The sequence below is a fragment of the Mobula hypostoma genome, chromosome 5 (genome assembly GCF_963921235.1).
Source record: "Mobula hypostoma chromosome 5, sMobHyp1.1, whole genome shotgun sequence".
Lineage (NCBI taxonomy): Eukaryota > Metazoa > Chordata > Chondrichthyes > Myliobatiformes > Myliobatidae > Mobula > Mobula hypostoma.
Window position 1 is genome coordinate 145,076,665 of NC_086101.1, and position 19,624 is coordinate 145,096,288.

The 19,624-nt window shown below is 36.7% G+C and overlaps 1 protein-coding gene across 12 annotated transcripts in view; it reads left to right on the forward strand.

The window, feature by feature from the left end:
- The window catches only part of LOC134347066 (multiple PDZ domain protein), a 234,251-nt gene that overhangs the window by 114,090 nt on the left and 100,537 nt on the right, over positions 1–19,624 (forward strand). For 8 of the 12 annotated variants that reach the window (XM_063049149.1, XM_063049153.1, XM_063049151.1 and 5 more), the window contains 5 exons: positions 775–952; positions 1,926–2,036; positions 4,869–4,973; positions 8,668–8,739; positions 18,070–18,244. In XM_063049149.1, the coding sequence (XP_062905219.1) occupies positions 775–952; positions 1,926–2,036; positions 4,869–4,973; positions 8,668–8,739; positions 18,070–18,244 (641 nt within the window). The remainder of the gene's footprint in view (positions 1–774; positions 953–1,925; positions 2,037–4,868; positions 4,974–8,667; positions 8,740–18,069; positions 18,245–19,624) is intronic. The other 4 variants (XM_063049152.1, XM_063049156.1, XM_063049158.1 and 1 more) reach the window with 4 other exon arrangements.

Here is a 19,624-nt window from a genome sequence, read left to right on the forward strand (position 1 = left end):
TCCAAGTCAAGTTTATTGTCATATGGACAAGTACATGTATGCATAGGTGCAATGAAAATCTTACTTGCCGTAGCATCACAGGCAATTGTGTTCAATAAGTAGCATTCACAAGATAAATATGAATTAAGTATAAACAACTTTTGCAGAAGGAACACACTAAGAACAAAAAAGTCTGTTTTAGTGCAAAGTGATCAAAATGGTCATGATTGCTGTTATCTATTAAGCATGTTTTTTAAAGTGACAACTTAATTTTACCTTCAGTTAGTGTCTTCAAAAAGTTCTTTTCAATAATAAGCTGACTGGCGCATGGTTTACTGATCTTGCACCTCCAATTAATTCAAGGGTACAGGATTTCTAATTCCATAGCATCATAATTCTATCTAAGGAGATTTGAACAGGGTCTCCACAGACTGTCAGAAATCTAATATCCCTTCTATCTGGACCAATTGACATTCCTACTGTGAGTGTTACCAGCATTATAAATATATCTGTTTCATCTATTCTCATGCCATCAACTTTTAACTTCTCCCAATTCATCTCCAACAGCAGTAGAAAAGGCCTTCACTTTCCAAATATTACACATGTTTGACTAATGAGCTTTGATGACAATTCAGTTGGCTACATTTAACTTTGATTTAGCTTTCCAGTGTCTGCAATATTTTCTTACTGTATCGGAAGTTCCAGTGACTGTATAAATTCTCTCTAGTTATTAATTTGTTTATTTTTACCTGATTTGAGTAAGCTCAGGGAAATTTTTTTATTTCTGAACTCTAGTGTGGAGCTATGGCGTGAACCTGGGAAGTCCTTAGGAATTAGCATTGTTGGAGGAAGAGGAATGGGTAGTCGGCTGAGTAATGGTGAGGTCATGAGAGGAATATTCATTAAACATATTCTGGAGGACAGCCCAGCAGGAAGAAATGGAACATTAAAAACTGGAGACAGAATTGTTGAGGTATGCATTTCATATCCCTGAATTAAAATATAACCCTCCATAACATTCAGTCAATTTTCTGCTTCAAAATATATTGCTATATTGTTGAAATCTAAGTCAGGAGCACTGGCTGAGAATTAAGACTTTAATATATGATTCTAAGGTTTTAGAAAATATTTTTCAAAGATAAATGTCAATGGAAATAATAAAAGAGCATTAATTCCAAAATCAGAAAATTCTTCTCAAAGAAAAATTAAAATCTATGATTGTTCTGGATTGGAAAAGAAATTAGTAACTGAAATATGACTTTACTGTAAGGTGCATGCCAAAAAGTGCTGAGAAGTTGTGAATGCAATAAACTGAACTTCATATTGCTGTTTATTTTGATTAATGTAAAATGAGTAAATTTCTCCAGATTAATGAGGGCAGATTCAGAATTCTCCAGACCCATCACTGAAACTATTTATTTCGTAATTTCCTGAATGGAATTGTACGCATTAAGCTTGAACTCAGTAATTTGCAGGATTTGTCTCCTTTAGATGTTTGTTAATACACATAATTTCTCATTAGGTTGCTTTTTTGTATATGTAGTTTTACTTTGACAAAAACTGATGTAAAAGAATGTTACGGCACATTGTATTAGCTCTAATTGTATTGTTTCTAACTGCTATCTGATATCCAGTACCATCCTAAGCGAGTAAATTCAAGCTCAGCAGTAACTTCCTCTCTCTTTTCCATGGTTGCCTAACTTGTCAGAGTCTCTATGTAAAACAATACTCCCATGCGCTTTGAGATACTGACCATGTAGAGTTGTAGTTAAACATGTGTAAGTTGTTTTGAAAAGAGAACTTGCTGGGGGGAGGGTGCGTGAGAGAAATTAAGCCTAAATTGAAAGCATGAGGATCTATAATGTTTTTTTTAGGGGGGATCTATGATGCTCTATAAGTTGTAGTGCAGAATTTATTTTTAAATTCATTGTCACACATTTTTGCAGGTAGATGCAGTTGACTTGCGTGATGCAAGTCATGAACAGGCAGTTGAAGCTATTCGGAAAGCAGGCAATCCTGTGGTGTTTTTGGTGCAGAGTTTAATAACCAGACCTCGGGTATGTAAATTGAAAAGCATGGAGGAGATAGGAAAAAGTACTTTGCACTAAATTTTAATCATCAAAACTAGAGTCTAACTTAGCAGGTTTATTTGCTCAATCTGTTTTGCCTGTAGGTTTTAGTCCTGCATATTATATCTCTGCTGAATATTCTGTGTTAAGCAAACAGGATTATAGTGAGCCAAAAACCCAGAAGGAATTTGCTTTTATTTCTAATTTTCTGTTTTTATTATTGCTGCTCTCCTAACTTTTCCCCCACTCAAAACAGCCTTTTTAAGATTTGTGCCTAATATTTTTTTGCCTGCGAAGTATAAAATAGCATTTTCTTAAACAGTTGAAGCAGAATAACAATAACCGATGTAGTTGCTTTCTGGTTCAGACCCATTTTAATTTAGTTTCTGACTTACTGTTCCCTCTGAAATAAAAATTGGCAGAGTTTGCTGGATAGGATGTAGTAACAAGGAGCTATATTAAATTGGAAGACGTGACAGCAGTAGTGTCAATCTGCAATGCTGAAACAATTGTGGAGTGTAGGGGCTTTGTAAGTAAACTGTACATGATTGACATACTTACTAACCCTAAAATGGAGAAGTTTTCTGCTATGAAATTATTCTGGCAAACATTTAAATGGTAAATGAAAACTACAGTTTTAAAGAATAGTTAGCAGATGATAGATCAAATCTCTGGGCAGATTGATTCTTGAAATTAGGCACTTCCCTAATCCTGGCTGTAAATCATTAATTGTTTTAATAAATAATAAAATTAATAAATATATAATTTATTTGAAGTAGATTCTGCATTAAGATTTTATTAGTTTACCATTTAATTGTAACTATTATCCAATACAAGTATTAGAGCCGATTATAGAAAGTCTTACAAAGTAAATTTTATAATTGCAACAACCTTGCTTCATATTGTTGAGGACTGCCCTGAGAAGCTTCAAATGGTGTTAATACTAAAATTTAATAATCTGAGGTGCACAGAAAATCTTTAAAACAACATATAAGCAAAAGGCTTTGATTATACTGTATGAGCATATTCTGTAGTTTCATTGCTAATATACTTTGATAAATTTTTTGTTTATTAAACTTATTTGGGTTGCATGAATTGATTCATTAGCCAATACAACAATTTACAGTAGTGAATTAAATGTTATTCCCTTTAACCAAAGTTTATTTTAGTTTTGAATACTATCAATTATATTATGCTTTACTTAAAATATTTTATCTGGAATATCATAAATTACATAATGTATATAAGCACATCTGTGAAAATTCATACCTCTAGATGTCAGAGCCGTTATGCCAGAATTGTGAATAATATATTAGGCAACTTTCTATTAATATTTGTGTTAAACTGCTTCATCCTTTTTTGTTCTGCTCAACTACACCATTTTTCTTCATATAAATTCCCAATAATTGTTGATTATTATTTGTTTCAATCCACGCCTCTTCATTCTTCCAGGTTGATAACATGATTCTAGGGATAGTAGCAAAGTTGGTTGAAAATCATAAACTCCTTTATTTAAAGCAGTTTTACCTGGTTAATTTGTGTTTAACTTTCCCCAAATTAAAAGGGAAACAAATATTAATTAAAAATAAATGCTGAATTTCTCAGAACTGTTTAATATTCCCAGTGAAATTTTTGAAGATAAGTTTTAGATCAAAAATATAATATGAGCAGCTGGCTCATTGTTTCCACATTCATGTTGAAGGCTTTTTCTTTGCTTTGGAAAGGTGCTTTCTTTAGAAATGCCTGTGTTATGGCATTCAGATTATCATTGAGAAACATCATGCTGTAGGATTTGTCATTTTAATGAGCAGTAGCTATGTTGATGAAATTAGGTCTGAATTATTTTGTGCTAAGTCTTGATACCTGTACAATTATTGAAATTCTTTTAGTCAAATGCATCAATTTAGTCAGTAACTTACATAACAAGACTTAAAATATTTAGGTGTAAGGACAATAAACTGCTCTCAGGACTGGTGGTGACCTGGAGTAGATACAGGTGAACTTTTGTCTTTTGCATGAAGAACCTTTATGAATATCAAAAACATACAATAATATTTGAATGTCCAAATCTGATTAAAACCTGTTTTAATAAGATTATCAGTTTTAGAATTTTAAAAAACGTCTGTATTTAGGTACAATGTAAATGCTGTTCAACTTTATAAATATAATTTGTTTTCTATGTTACATTGCTTTGTAATCTCTTAGAAATTGAATGGAGTAATCTACATTTGGGTAGATAATCATTCAAATTTTGTTGTTAGAATGTAATAAGCTTGTAAAGTTTAAAAAAATGTTATACTAAGTTTGGAGTTAAAGACTAGCACTTGCTGAAATTCAAAAGTGTCTTTATTAGACGGTGAATCAAGCATAGCAATTTTTTTACAGAGTTAGAAAATCTTGATACAACTCGGGGAAATGTCATCTAAATGAAAACTCAGTTTATGTAAATTTTTCTGTACGTCTATGTGAGAGCAGCATGATTTCTAAAACATTCTTGACATTAAGTAAATCTATTTCTGTGAAATTAAATTCAGCTCGAGATACTGATTCCAGGTTTGGATTAAGAGAGAGATCAGATTTGTTTATTTAATGATGTGGTTCATATTTATAGTGGTTATGTACATTCAATGGGAAGTACTTTCTGAAAGTAATGTGGGCCAAGGCAACATTAAGAGAATCCCTTGTCCTCTAACTTTAGTATGTGGAGTGTGATTTTTATCCCTGTTGGTTAATGCTGGTTTGGATCTTGAGTATTTGGGATTTTCATGCTTTGTGTGTGCTTCGTTGTAGATTATGACTTGACTTTTATCTTGGTTTCAGAAACAGCCTTTGTCTTTCCTGCAGTCTAACCCTTTGCCTGAATCAAGCAACAAGAGTGGCAGTACTAACACATTTGCTGACTCTTTTCAGACCCGCGTTAGACAGGTTGGATGATGCTTGCGTGTTCTTTTTTCTATCTAAGAAACTTTTTGATTGCTTGTGTTTGCTATTATGTAATTACTCTTCAAATTTTTAATTAATTGCTGTGTGTTACTATTATAACACTTTTAAAATCAGTAATTTATCCTGGTTCCATATATATTCTTTCAAAATTAACATTGGGAAAATAATCAAGCTTGTTCTGATGGAAAGTTAGTTTTTACATTGGGTTAAAGTCCAGTCCATTCAGTTTCTGGGAGCTTTTGTTCAGGAGCATTGCAGGATGTTATGTTGGAAGTATCCCATCTCTGCTAACAATAATGCTGCTTTGTAAAACCAAACTGGGCTGGCTTAACTGAGCTCTGAGAGGAAATGAGTGTACATCTATAAACTTGTTAAGAAATATTACCTGTGCGAGTAAGGGGGTGGTGGTGAGGTGGGAAGGGATGCTGATGGAAACTCTATTAGTTATACATTGGTAATCATGCATACAAGAAAATATTTAAAAGAAAATAATTACATTAAAGGCTCTTGTTGGAAATAAATGAAAATATAGCATACAGTAAACTAAAGTCGTACAAAATTAAATTGCAAATTATGGATTTTTTTCCTGTGGTAGTTGATCCAGGTGGTTGGTGCAAGGATCTTGAACCTTAATCTGATCTAGACGTATTTTTATACTAGAAAGGAAAACTTTGCCTTTTGTTCTCTACACTCATTGAGGTAATGTTTTGTGTAGAGATCAAAAGACATAATTTTTCTTTTTCCTATAAAAATTGATTTAGAATATTTACATATGGGGAGTTTTTAGGATTATGTTTCACCTTCTCCAGAATAGAAAATTGAGACAATAGAACTGATATTTGAAAACAGGTAAATAATTCTCATTTATGTATAGGCTGTCAATGATATAGGAAAGTGGTGGAAGCTGATACTATTGATTCATTCAATTCAAAATGTATACATTTATATATTGGAAAACAATAGTGGGTGAATAATTTAAGATGATTCGTATGTTAAATGCAGTGAGCTTGGGAAGAAAAGTTCATTTGGGCCTGCAATTCCAAAGCTCTCCATCAAATTGTCCCTGCCAGTGTTTGGATCTGACATAAACTAATTGAAAGAGATTGTTTGTATTAGTTAACAACTCAATTAGTGTGTAGACAACTATCACAATTGTACAAATTTAACTAGACAGACCTCACATTTAATTTACCCATAACTGTGTTCCTCTCTTACTCCCATCATCAATATTATAGATTTATTTATGAATATTGAATTATGTGAAGTAATAAAATTGAAGCTCATCATTTCCTTGAGGAGGAATATTGGTAAACCAGTCAACCCCTTGAATATACTGCTACCAGATTAGCTCACAGCTAGCATGAACATCAGTGCCATTTTTCCATATTTGGTCAAATAGAATCTAAATAAAAGTGTACATATTTCAATTGTTATTTCTATTACCCAGCATTAATAATCATTTAAGGAAGGAACTCCAGAATTCCATTGCTTTATGATAAAAATAAAATTCCTGGTCTTACTCCTATATAAAAAACATGTTTTTTATGAAGAGATTGTTTCTCTTTATCTACCTAAATTTTTGAAGCATTTTAAACAGATAATTAGATCAGCTATCAGTTTTCCATATTTATGGAATCCAAAAGAAGCTTAATGAGGTTGATCCCATTACTTAAACTGTAAAAACAGTTTGGTAAATCACACTGAATCCTGTGAGGCTAGTATTTTTTTCTGAAATTTGATAGCAAAACTGCAAGTAGAATCTATATGGGATCAGACGACAGCCTGTACAACCAAATACAATAAATTTGAACTCCAAACCCCTTTAGAATTTAGAGTTTAGAATTTAGAATGAGGGCCAATATTCCATTGTCCAAATTGCTTACTCTTTGGTTAGAAAATTTTCTGATTTTTTTCTCTTTTTTTCAACTGTTTTTCCAAAATTGAAATCTGTTGTATTGCTTTTGCCCTGACTTTGCCAGTCTTTGTCATTTATACCTTCCCTTTCACACATTTTAATGTCCTTAATGTGGTTATAGAACTGTGTTGCTACCTTCAGGATGTTGGTGTAAATGATGAAAACTTTAAGCCCAGTGGTCATATTTTCTCCCAGGGCCCTTGATAATTACTCCTCACCTTCATTGTAGTCATTGACTCAGTGATTTACGTTCCCAAATGTATAAATGCTTTCTTTAATCTCTTCAATGATTCTTTAATATCTGACCCACATGATGATTACCTGTAAGTGAGCCCAAAGAACTTTCAGCTGTTCGCTGATAATAACAAATCATCTTCTATCTGGATTCCTGCCTGACTTTTACCTTACCCAAACAAAATTGAGTTACTCTCCGCTTGTAACTAAAATCCATTTACTCAATATTGAAGCAGGATCCAATTATGAAGCTTCAGGTCCAAGTGGTTTATCTACTCATTGGGTATATTCTTTGAATCATTGAACAGTTTTTTGTTAATATTAAGTTGGTTTGGCATCCATGATTTTAATTATTCATTAAAATTATTCCCACATTACGCAATCAAAGATAGAAAGCTGTCCAATGTGTCAGAATGAAAGCAATCTGAAATACAAAACGATTGTTTTCCCCAGTATTTCAAGATCCTGCTCTTTTTCTGTATTGTCCAGTATAGTTCAGGGTGAATAATTGTTGAGAAGATTGAAATTATGGTCCCTGGCATCCACTGCAAATTTTCTACCTTATTTTAGACCACAAGACCCTAAGACATAGGAGCAGAATTTGGCCATTTGGCCCATGTAGTATGCTCTGCCATTTCATCATGGCTGATCCATTTCCTTCTCAACCCCATTCTCCTGCCTTTTCCCTGTAAACTTTCATGACCTGACTAATCAAGAACCTATCAACCTTTAAAATACACCCAATGACCTGGCCTCCCTAGCAGTACTTGGCAACAAATTCCACAGATTCGCCTCCCTCTGGCTAAGGAAATTTCTTCTCATCTCGTTCTAAATGAATGTCCTTCTTTTCTGAGGCTGTGCCCTCTGGTTTGAGAAGACCCCTCCACCATAGGAAACATCCTCTTCAGATCCACTCTGTGTAGGCCTTTCAACATTCAATAGGCTTCAATGAGATCCACCCCCATTCTTCTAAACTCCAGCAAATATAGATACAGAGCCATCAAATGCCACTTGTATATTAACCCTTTCATTCCCTCGATAGTTCTCATGAACCTCCTCTTGTCTTCTGCAATGTCAACACATCCTTTCTTAAATAAGGGGCCCAAATCTGCTCTCGATACTCTCAATAGTTCGATCTGATTGAAAGTGTAACTTAAATACTACAGTTTCACATAGTTCTAGTTTGACAGATTTATTATTAATATTCCTCTTCCAATAGCATTATGCATTTTAATAGAACTGTATGACTTAAAATGTTGAGAAGGCTTTCTGTCAAGTTCTCTGTATTATGATCTATATTCTGAAAATAAGTTCAAGGTTAGTAGATCATCTTGATGTGGTCTTAATTCCTATTGACAGAGTAATGTCTTGCTGGATAAATTAAAATTGTTTCAATGAACTACGTTATCAGTGATTATTATTCTGTTTTAGATCTTCCTTGATAATTTAATGATAATTCACAAGTAACCATCTGACGATGAGGAATTTTGTCCTCTCACCAAACATCTGTTTGTTTTATTACCTTAGGTTTCTGCATATCAAGCTAGGACTTTTCCACGCCCTTTCCCAACTAACTCATTTGCAATCAGTCCATTTAAGGTTTGTCTTATACCACTGGGTTTTTAGATAGCTATTCTGTGCTATAAATTATGTGTGAATGTTTTTGTTAAAGATAATGTGGAAAGTTGAAATAAAGTTGAAATGCTGTTGCTTTGGGCGGAAAACGTCAATATTTACACAATTGCTACATTACGTACTTTCAGATTCCTATTTAAATTTTGGAAAGTTAGCTATAATTATTTTCAGTTTTACTGAGAATTATATCATCAAAGAATAGAGAATTTGCTCTTCTCTCATCCACTGGATTGGCAATATTGTAGAGTGATGGTTAATCCACAGTTTGCAAAGGCGGTCACAAATATGCCACCTGGTTAGTTTTGACTCTTAGTAACATACAAAACAGCTGGGGAACTTAGTGGGTTAGGAAGCATCTGTAGAGGAAAGTGGGCAGTTGATGTTTCAGGTCAAAACCCTTCATCATGACTGGAAAGAAAGAGGTAAAATAGCCATTATACAAAGGTGGGGGAAGATGTAGAGCAAGAACTGGTGAGTCACAGGTGAGGGGGAGGTGATAGGGCAGGTAGTGGAGTGGAGACTGGGAATGATGTAAAAAGCTCGGAGTTGATAGTTGGAAGTGACAAAGGCTGAAGAACATGTACACTGACAGGAGAGGACAATGAACCATGGAGTAAAGGGAAGGAGGTATGGAAGAAACCATTGGGAAGAATGTGTTGGTGATTGCAGATGGAGAGAGTGGGGGAGGATAAAAAGATAGGGAGATGGGGGTAATGGGACAAGGGAATTAAAAAGGGGAAAGGGACAGAAGAGACTAATTACCGGAAGTTAGGGAAATGGATCTTCATGCGTCAGGACAGAGACTACCAAGGCAAAGTTTTGGTCTTTGCCAGAGTGCAAAAAGTTTGCAGTTTTAGAAACCTAGTGAACTAAAAATACTAAACTGATCCTCTTCATAATTCAGCAAAGATGTATGAATGAATTAACTACAAATCGTATTACCTTAAATTTGGATTTGGCTTAACAATGGTATCTCCCACTGCCAACAGATCTTTCTAGAGAAGAGCATGCTCTGTCAGTAACCTGACTTGAGTGTCTTTATTTTATAAGGTAGGGCATGGCACTTCTACAACCCAGACCATCAATCTCATCTCATTGATAGGAACTCCTGACTCCATATAGCTTTTGTAGAAAGCATTACTCCAGAGGTTCACATACTTTTTTTGAAGCTAAATTGTGATTGTTTAAATGGCGTACTCAGTATTGACGAGAAGAACTGCAATGGTTTGTGTGTCATTACCTCAGGCAGATTGTGTTTGTCTATTATTATGACTTAAGTGAAGATTAGACCACACTTTATTAATGCAGAAAACTAGGATAATTGGAAAGGGTTCACAGACTTTTTCTTGCAACTGTAAGTGGCTGCCTTGATTACCTGATGGCCCAGTTAACTAGAATCCACTGTAATTACACTTCACTGTAACAATTCCTCTGACACTGAGTTCCTGTTATCAACCACTCTGTGTTTAAAGCAAAACTTACTCCTCAGAACTCCTTTAAGGCTGTTTCCTCTCACCTTAGCCTATGCCTTGTTGATTTTGATTCGACGGAAATAAAATATTTGAGTGTTGTTGCAAAGTTACTAATCATACCTCCTAACTGTGGCTCAGTCCTAAGTGAGAATGTCATCAGTGCAAAATACGCATGAACATTGATTTCTCTAACTTCTGTTTATGCCCCACCTCCCCCTCGTACCCCATCCGTTATATTTATTTTATTTATTTATATATATATATATATATATATATATATATATATATATGGAGAGAGAGAGAGAGATGTATGTGTATTCTTTTTCTCTCTTTCCTTTTTCTCCCTCTGTCCCTCTCACTATACTCCTTGCCCATCCTCTGGGCTTCCCCCCTCCCCCTTTCTTTCTCCCTAGGTCTCCGGTCCCATGATCCTCTCATATCCCTTTTGCCAATCAACTGTCCAGTTCTTGGCTCCATCCCTCCCCCTCCTGTCTTCTCCTATCATTTTGGATCCCCCCCTCCCCCTTCCACTTTCAAATTTCTTACTAGCTCCTCCAGTTAGTCCTGACGAAGGGTCTCGGCTCGAAACGTCAACTGTACCTCTTCCTAGAGATGCTGCCTGGCCTGCTGCGTTCACCAGCAACTTTTATGTGTGTTATTTTCTCTAAGGTTCAACTAGAATGGTGTTTTCACATTTACCTTTTACAAGAAACTTCATAGACTAGAGAAATTGAGATTTGTCATTATCATAACTAGAATTACATTGAAATATCCTTGCCAAATGTCAGTATCAGACAGGAAACTACTAATTGATCTCTTCTACACAGATTCAATTCCAGACCATTGTAAAACAACATATATTGTTGTTGTTCCTCTGTGCCTTGGGGCACATTGGGCGGCAATTGCCATTTCTTTAGTATTTAATTTTTACACGGCCGAGCTGCTAGCTAAACGCTCAACCGAGCACAGATAGAAAGCGTGCAAGGAGCTGGCTGGATTTGAACCCAGAAACACTCGCTTCGAAGTCCAGTGTGGATGTCACTACACCACCAGTTGGCTATAATATATATGCTGCTCCCTTAATGTAGGTTAAAATTTAGTAATATCTGTAGTATTTTTGCAAAAAGCTAACCAATCCAAGGTTGTTTTCTTTCTGCTTTTGTATTTGAATAGCAGTACTACATTAGTACTAATATTATTGTAATCTATGGAGTTTCAATGTTCAAAGTAAATTTATTATCACTATTTACAAACCTGAAATTCAGTTTCTTGCGGGCATTTAGAGTAGATGCATCGAAACACCACTGAATCAATGTAAAGCCTCGTACAAGATGGACAAACAACCCATGTACAAAAGACAGCAGTCTCTGCAAATACAAAAAGAGGGGAAAAAAAGCATACCCTCTATCCCTCTATCACAGATCTATACAAGTTTGTTAGTTTTAGGTGACATGCCAAATCTTTGCAAATTTCTAAGAAAGTAGAGGGACTGCTGTGCATTCTTTGTAAAAGGAAAACACAGCACAGATCCTCTAAAATGATAATACTGAGGAATTTAAGGTTCGATGAGGATGGCCATTCACCTCCAGTTTTCTCCTCCTGTAATCAATAATCATCTTCTTGGCCTTGCTGACATTGAGTTAGAGGTTGTGTTGGACACCACTCACTTAAGATTTTCAATCTCCTTCTTATATGCTAATTCTCCACAAACCTTTGATTTGGTTAATGACAGTGGTGTTGTTAGCAAACTTAAATATGACGTTGGAGCTGTGCTTAACCTCACAGTCATAGTTATAAAGTGAGTAGAGCAGCCTTGTGGGTCACCTGTGCTGATGGTGATTGTGGAGTAGATGTTGTTGTCCTTCCAAAATGACTGAGATTTACAAGTGAGGTTTACAAGGATCCAGTTGTTCAAGGACGTATTGAGGCCTAGGTCTTGGAGTTTATTGATTAGTTTTGAGGGGATGATGGTGTTGAATGCAGGGTTGTAGTCTATGAAGAGCATCCGGATGTATGCATGTTCACCTTTAAGATGTTCCAGGTTTGAGTGAAGAGCCAGTGAAGTAGCATCTGCTGCTGACCTGTTGTGGTAGGCAAAATGCAGTGGATCAAAGTCGTTTCTTAGGAAGAAGTTGATATGTTTCATCACCAACCTCTCAAAGTGGATCACAGTGGATGTAAATGTTACTGGATGATAGTCATTGTGGCAGGTTACCACATTCTTCTTGGGTACCAACATAATTGAAGTCTGCTTGAAGTAGGTGGGTTCCTTAGACTGCTGAGGTGAGAATTTAAAGATATTAGTGAACACTTCAGTCAGTTGATCAGCACAGGCCTTTGGTACTCAGCTAGCCACTCCATCTGGGCCAGGTGCTTGCCGTGGGTTCACTCTCCTGACAGATGCTCTCACATTGGCCTCAGAGACTGAAATCTCAGCTTCGTTGGAGGCTGCGGGAGTTTGTGAAGGTGCCTCCATGTTTTGTTTTTCAAAGTGAGCATAAAATACATTGAACTCTTCTGGGAGCAAAACCTTGTTGTCACCTGTGTCACTTGGTTTTACTTTGTAGGAGGTGAAAGCATCCAAGCTCTGCCACAACCATTGAGCATCCTTCTGGTCCAGAATTGCCATTTTGCATGTGAGATGCCTTTCCAGAGGTCATATCTGGATCAGGTACTTTACTTGGTCACCAGACCTGAATGCCACTGATTGCGGATCTCTTGGTACATTCAGGGCTTCTGGTTAGCGAAGACTCTAAGTGATACGGGGACACACTCATCCACGACTGACTTTGTAAAGTCTGTGACAACCATTACGTATTCATTCAGATCCTCTGATGAGTCTTGAACATGGGCCAGTCCACTGACTTGAAGCAATCCCGTACGTAACTGCTCCTCTGGCTTCTGCGACTTAATTCTGGAGCCTTGCTCTTTAGCCTCTGCCTGTATGCAGGCAGGAGGAGGACAGCCAGATGGTCAGATTTCTCGAAATGTGGTCTAGGGATTGAACGTTAGGTATTCCTTATAGTAGCATAGCAGTGGTCGAGTGTGCTGGGACCCTTGGTGCTGCAGGTGATATGTTGATGATAATTGGGTAGGAATTTCTTCAAGCAATCCTGATTGAAGTCACCAACAATGATTTGAAAGGTGTTGGGGTAGGCTGTTTCTTGTCTGCTTATCGCAGCTTTCAATACCTTGTCATGAATCCATGAAACAGAGAACTCAACATTCTCTTATTTTCCTCCGATACTGCAGTCTTGCCCTTGGGTCCTCAGTCTTGTTCTCCAGAGACTACATTTTCTAACAAAGTACTGGGTAGAGGAGTTTCACACCCCAAAGTTTTAATCTGGCTTAGAGTCTTTTCCTCGTCTCTTTCTTTCAGCCATTACTGTGTTCCTGAGTTAAGTTAGCCAAGTCCTTTATAAGATCATAAAATCACTATTTGTTAAGCTGATTTAAAAATATGTTACTTAAAGTGAAAATACAGGCTGCAGATTACAGTGATAGTAGTCCAACAGAGGCATATCTGGAAGTTTTGTGAGCAGCTTGCAAAATGTCAATATGAGCTGCCAGTGCCATCTTGATGGAGGTGAATTTTGATCAGTTTTAGGATATGGATTGCAATCTATCTGTTCTAAGAGATTTTTCAGGTATTTGTCTTAGAGTCATAGAAACAGGCCCTTGGCACATCTAGTCTATAATGGAATGATTAATATGCTTAGTCTAATTAAGTTAACTAGTACTTGCTATATTCTAATGTTAGTTACATTTAAGTTCTTCATAATTTATGAAACGCATACTGTGCCCTCTCCAGAGAAGAAGCAAAATATATTTGTAATTTTTCAAGTCTTTCCCTCTGAAGACTCACATTTATTTATATTGCTCTCCTCTTGATGTTTGTAACTTAGAATAAGATAATGGTGTTCCATTACTAGAACCAGCTTGTATTTTTGAAGACTGTTACATTTTCTCATCCTGAAATTCTAGCAATATTCTGAAGTTATCGTGTATGAGTTCTAAACATATCTATAGTTCATCCCTGTTTCTTAGTTCCATAATGTTGTTCCATAATTCTGCTGCTGTATTTCAAATATTTGGCCAGTTAATCATTTTCTTTTATAAGAAAATCAAAGGTAATCAAAGTCAACTTTATTGACATATGCACAAGTTCATGTATGCATGGGTGCGATGAAACACTTACTGCAGCATAATCACAAGCATGTAACATCATATAAGCAACATTCGCAAGAAAAGCATAGATTGTACCAAATTTTTAAAAGAAAGGGCACAATTACAACAAAAAAAGTAAATCTTAGTTTTAAGTGGTCAAAGTGTTATAAAACTGTAGTGCTTAAGATTGTAGCATTTGGATCAAAAGCCTAATGAGTATCACATTTCTAAAATCCTGCCCAGTCTTTACTAACTTATTATGTTGTAGGAAAGGTACACACTCATTATGCTCACTTGACCTTCCAGTAGTTTCTCATGACTCTTGTGTCTATGCCACAGAACAAATAGAATATTAAAATAATTCAGCAAACCAGAGCATCTGAGAGATATTTTAGATCAATGACATTCTTCGATAGCTGGAAAAAGTTTGATATTCTTTGAGTTTTGATGCTCAGAAAGGCAAGACATAAGGAAGAAAAACAAATCAACATTCTAGACAGGATTGGAGTTTGGAATGATTAAATAATAAAAAGCTAAGTGGATGGTAATGGGACAAGTTAACAAAAAATAAATTCGGATGAAATGGAAATAGCAAAAATATTGCCAAGAAAATCTTACTGAAAATGGGAGCAGTGTTAGAACCTGAAATAGCTGAATATCGTGTGAGCAGTGGACTATGAAGTATCTAAACATGTTGTTTCTTGAGAGTGCATTGAGCTTCATCGAAATGCTGTGGGAAGCCAAAGTCAGAGGGTTCAAAATGGAAGTATGGCAGAGAATGTTGTTGACTTTTAATTGCTTCAACAAGTTGGCAACATATAAGAATGGACAATAAATCTGAGTCTTGCCAGCAGTTCAAAGCCCTCTGAGTAATTTATTAAAAATAAACAAGTGACCAACAAAGGGGCAGTGTTTTTGAAGCAGAGGTGGTTCACAAACCGTTTAGCAGTCTTTTTCAATTACTGCTGTAGAGGATTTTGCATTAAGCGCAGCAGACAGTCGTAAAGATGCATATGGAGGTACTGAATGTCACATCGGGTATGTGTAAGAGTAAAATTAAGATAGTGTTGACATGTTAGTAGTTTCCAATAAAACTGTAATTAGTAGAAAGTTTAAGGAAGGATGCTAGATCACTTCTGCCACAGTGCTCTCCTGGTCTTAAGCAGTGAAGCTGAAAGGTGTTGGTGAATGTCATGCAATATGTTTTGATGCTACATCTTCCGTGGTTTAAGATAATGCATGCATTGTGTGGGATGCACCTGTGGATGAATATTAAGTCCTGGTGATAGATACAATGTTGCATGATGCTGATAGGATATGAACATCAGATTTGTCATTTCATTTGGAGACATTGAGCACCCTACATTGTAGGGCCTACAACACAATCTATAAATCAGGAGAACCTCGTGTTGACTTTGACAGCTGACCCCTCCTACGCCTGCTTTGGTGCATGCCTTAAATACTTCTGCACGCAGAAAATCATTCAGGGTCGTGAATCTTTAAAAATAGGTACACAGAAGGGTCATGGATATTTTGTCACTAAGTATTTCCAAAGCTACGTGATTGATTTATTTTAGAATCCAAGAGAACAGAGAGATACAGTGGCATGCAAAAATTTGGGCACCCCTGGTCAAAATTTCTGTTACTCTGAATAGTTAAGTGAGTAGAAGATGAACTGATCTCCAAAAGTTATAAAGTTAAAGATGAAATATTCTTTTCAACATTTTAAGCAAGGTTTGTGTATTATTTTTATTTTGTATAATTTTAGAGTGGGGGAAAAAAGGAAAGGAGCACCATGCAAAAGTTTGGACGCCCCAAGAGATTTGAGCTCTCAGATAACTTTTAACAAGGTCTCAGACCTTAATTACCTTATTAGGGCTATGGCTTGTTCACAGTCATCATTAGGAAAGGCCAGGTGATGCAAATTTCAAAGCTTTATAAATACCCTGACTCCTCAAACCTTGTCCCAACAATCAGCAGCCAGGCTCCTCTACGCAGCTGCCTAGCACTCTGAAAATTAAAATAAATGATGCCCACAGGGCAGGAGAAGGCTATAAGAAGATGTTATACTGTTTTTCAGATAGCTGTTTCCTCAGTTCGTAATGTAATTAAGAAATGGCAGTTAACAGGAACGGTGGAAGTCAAGTTGAGGTCTGGAAGACAAAGAAAACTTTCCGAGAGAAGTGCTCGTAGGATTGCTAGAAAGGCAAATCAAAACCTCCGTTTGACAGCAAAAGACCTTCAGGAAGATTTAGCAGACTCTGGTGTGGTGCTGCAGTGTTCTACAGTGCAGCGACACCTGCACAAATATGACCTCCATGGAAGGGTCATCAAAAGAAAACCTTTCTTGCATCCTCACCACAATATTCAGCATCAGAAGTTTGCAAAGGAACATCTAAACAAGCATGATGCATTTTGGAAACAAGTCCTGTGGACTGATGAAGTTAAAATAGAACTTTCTGGCCGCAATGAGCAAAGGTATGTTTGGAGAAAAGAGAGCAGAATTTCGTGAAAAGAACATCTCCCCAACTGTTAAGCACGGGCATGGATCGATCATGCTTTGAGCTTGTGTTGCAGCCAGTGGCACGGGGAACATTTCACTGGTAGAGGGAAGAATGAATTCAATTAAATACCAGCAAATTCTAGAAGCAAACATCACACCATCTGTAAAAAAACTGAAGATGAAAAGAGGGTGGCTTCTGCAACAGGATAATGACCCTAAACATACCTCAAAATCCACAAAGGACTACCTCAAGAGGCTCAGGCTAAAGGTTTTGCCATGGCCCTCACAGTCCCCCGACTTAAACATCATCGAAAGTCTGTGGATAGACCTCAAAAGAGCAGTGCATGCAAGACGACCCAAGAATCTCACAGAACTAGAAGCCTTTTGCAAGGAAGAATAGGCGAAGATCCCCCAAACAAGAATTGAAAGACTTAGCTGGCTACCGAAAGTGTTTACAAGCTGTGATACTTGCCAAAGGGGGTGTTACTAAGTACTGACCATGCAGGGTACCCAAACTTTTGCTTTGGGCCCTTTTCCTTTTTTGTTATTTTGAAACTGTAAAAGATGTAAATAAAAAGTAATCTTGCTTAAAATATTAAAGAAATGTGTCATCTTTAACTTTATGCCTTTTGGAAATCAGGTCATCTTTTATTCGCTTAACTATTCATAGTAACAGAAATTTTGACCAGGAGTGCCCAAACTTTTGCATGCCACTGTATATGAATTGGAACTGAAGCAGAAAATCAGTCAGGAATAGGGAAACAGGTTTAGGGGTTGTTGTGGCTCAGTTCCTTTTATTCCCTTATGAATGACCACAGAACAGCTCTTCTGAATAACGCACCCATGAAGTTAACAGTCAAATTTGGCAGAATGCATTTCAGGTATAAATCAAATTGTCATAACCTAAATATTGTACTACCCAATCTTCATTTCATTAGTGAAGATATTCCTAGTGTTGTCTTGGTTGTGCTTTTTTTTTTGGATTATGTGATTAATGCATATTCAGTTGGTTTTAGAAAAAACAAAACCCTCAATGTTATACTGGAGATAAATGTACATACAGTATCTGAAAGTAGATTGAAGATGATATAAACTTGATCTTATTTGTTGTTTGCTTTGTGCCTCACTCTGTTGTGTGTCTTAAATGTGTAGGCATCCAGCCAACCAGATACAGAGACTGAAATAACGTCAGGACTCACAGGTTTACAGCCATCACAGCCTGAATCCATTGAAAAAGAGATCAGCAATATTGCAACATTACCAGCGAACAGTAGTGTCCACTCAGAAGATGAATTGGAAGAAGATGATGAATTTGGTTACAGCTGGAGTACGTAATATCTGATTTAAAAAAAAACATGGCATTGCAGCTTATCAATTAAAATATATCCGTTACAAGTCCTCCCCAGGTAACTGCAAAGTGCTGTTCCTGTAGATTGATTGTAAGATGAGTTCCACAAGGCACAAAATGCCTGCAGCCCCACAGCAGTTAATATGTCCATCCGATCAGTCTCCCAAACACTTGTTCATGCCGGCTGTACACAAGTCATAAGTGTTCGTAAGCTGGGGAGGACCTGTATATGGATCTGTTTGTACAATTATCAATACTAGTTAAAAACAGTTGTGTAAACGTGTAAATCCTTGTTGTACAAATATTCCTTTTGGATATTGTGATATGCAACTTTTGAAAAGACTCAACAAACTTTTGATATTAGTCATGGGTGGTCAGTCAGAAGCCTCATTGAATATAGTAACCATCAGTCAGTATTCTGATGATGACAACAGAAACAATAGAATTTGTTCTGGGTGTTGCTGTATAGGTAGTCCTTTAGGGGTTTTAAAATGCATTGATAACCAGACTTCCCAAAGAAAGCATTGTCTCACTGATTCAGCATGTCTCTCTTATGAACAGATGTGAGTTAGCTTAGTTACATTCTACTCCCATCTATGTTCAGAATTCAAAGAAAAGTTCCTTAAATTTGTCAAATAGTTTACAGAATATGAAGGGAATAATTAGCATTACAAGTGCTTTAGTCTGTCATCGCAAAAAGTTGGCTTGCAGGTACAACAGGTTATTAAGAAGGGAAACGGAATGTTGGCCATTGCTAGAGGGATTGAATTCAAGAGCAGGGAGGTCATGCTGCAACTATACAGGGTACTGGTGAGGCTGCACCTGGAGTACTGTGTGCAGTTGTGGTCTCCATACTTGAGGAAGAATATACTGGCTTTGGAGGCAGTGCAGAGGAGGTTCACCAGGTTGATTCCAGGGATGAAGGGGTTAACCTATGAAGAGAGGTTGAGTCACCTGGGACTACACTCTCTGGAGTTCAGAAGAATGAGAGGGGCTGTTATAGAAACATATAAAATTTTGAAAGGGATAGATAAGGTAGAAATAGGAAAGTTGTTTCCATTTTGGTAGGTGAGACCAGAGCGAGGGGACATTGCCTCAAGATTCAGGGGATAAGATTTAGGACAGAGATGAGGAGAAACTATTTTTCCCAGAGAGTGGTGAATCTGTGGAATTCTCTGTCAAGGGAAGCAGTTGAGGCTTCTTCACTAAATATATTTAAGAAACAATTAGATAGGTTTTTACATAGTAAGGGAATTAAGGGTTATGGGAAAAAGGCAGGTAGATGGAGCTGAGTTTACAGACAGATCAGTCATGATCTTATTGAATGGCGGGGCAGGCTCAATGGGCCGGATGGCCTTC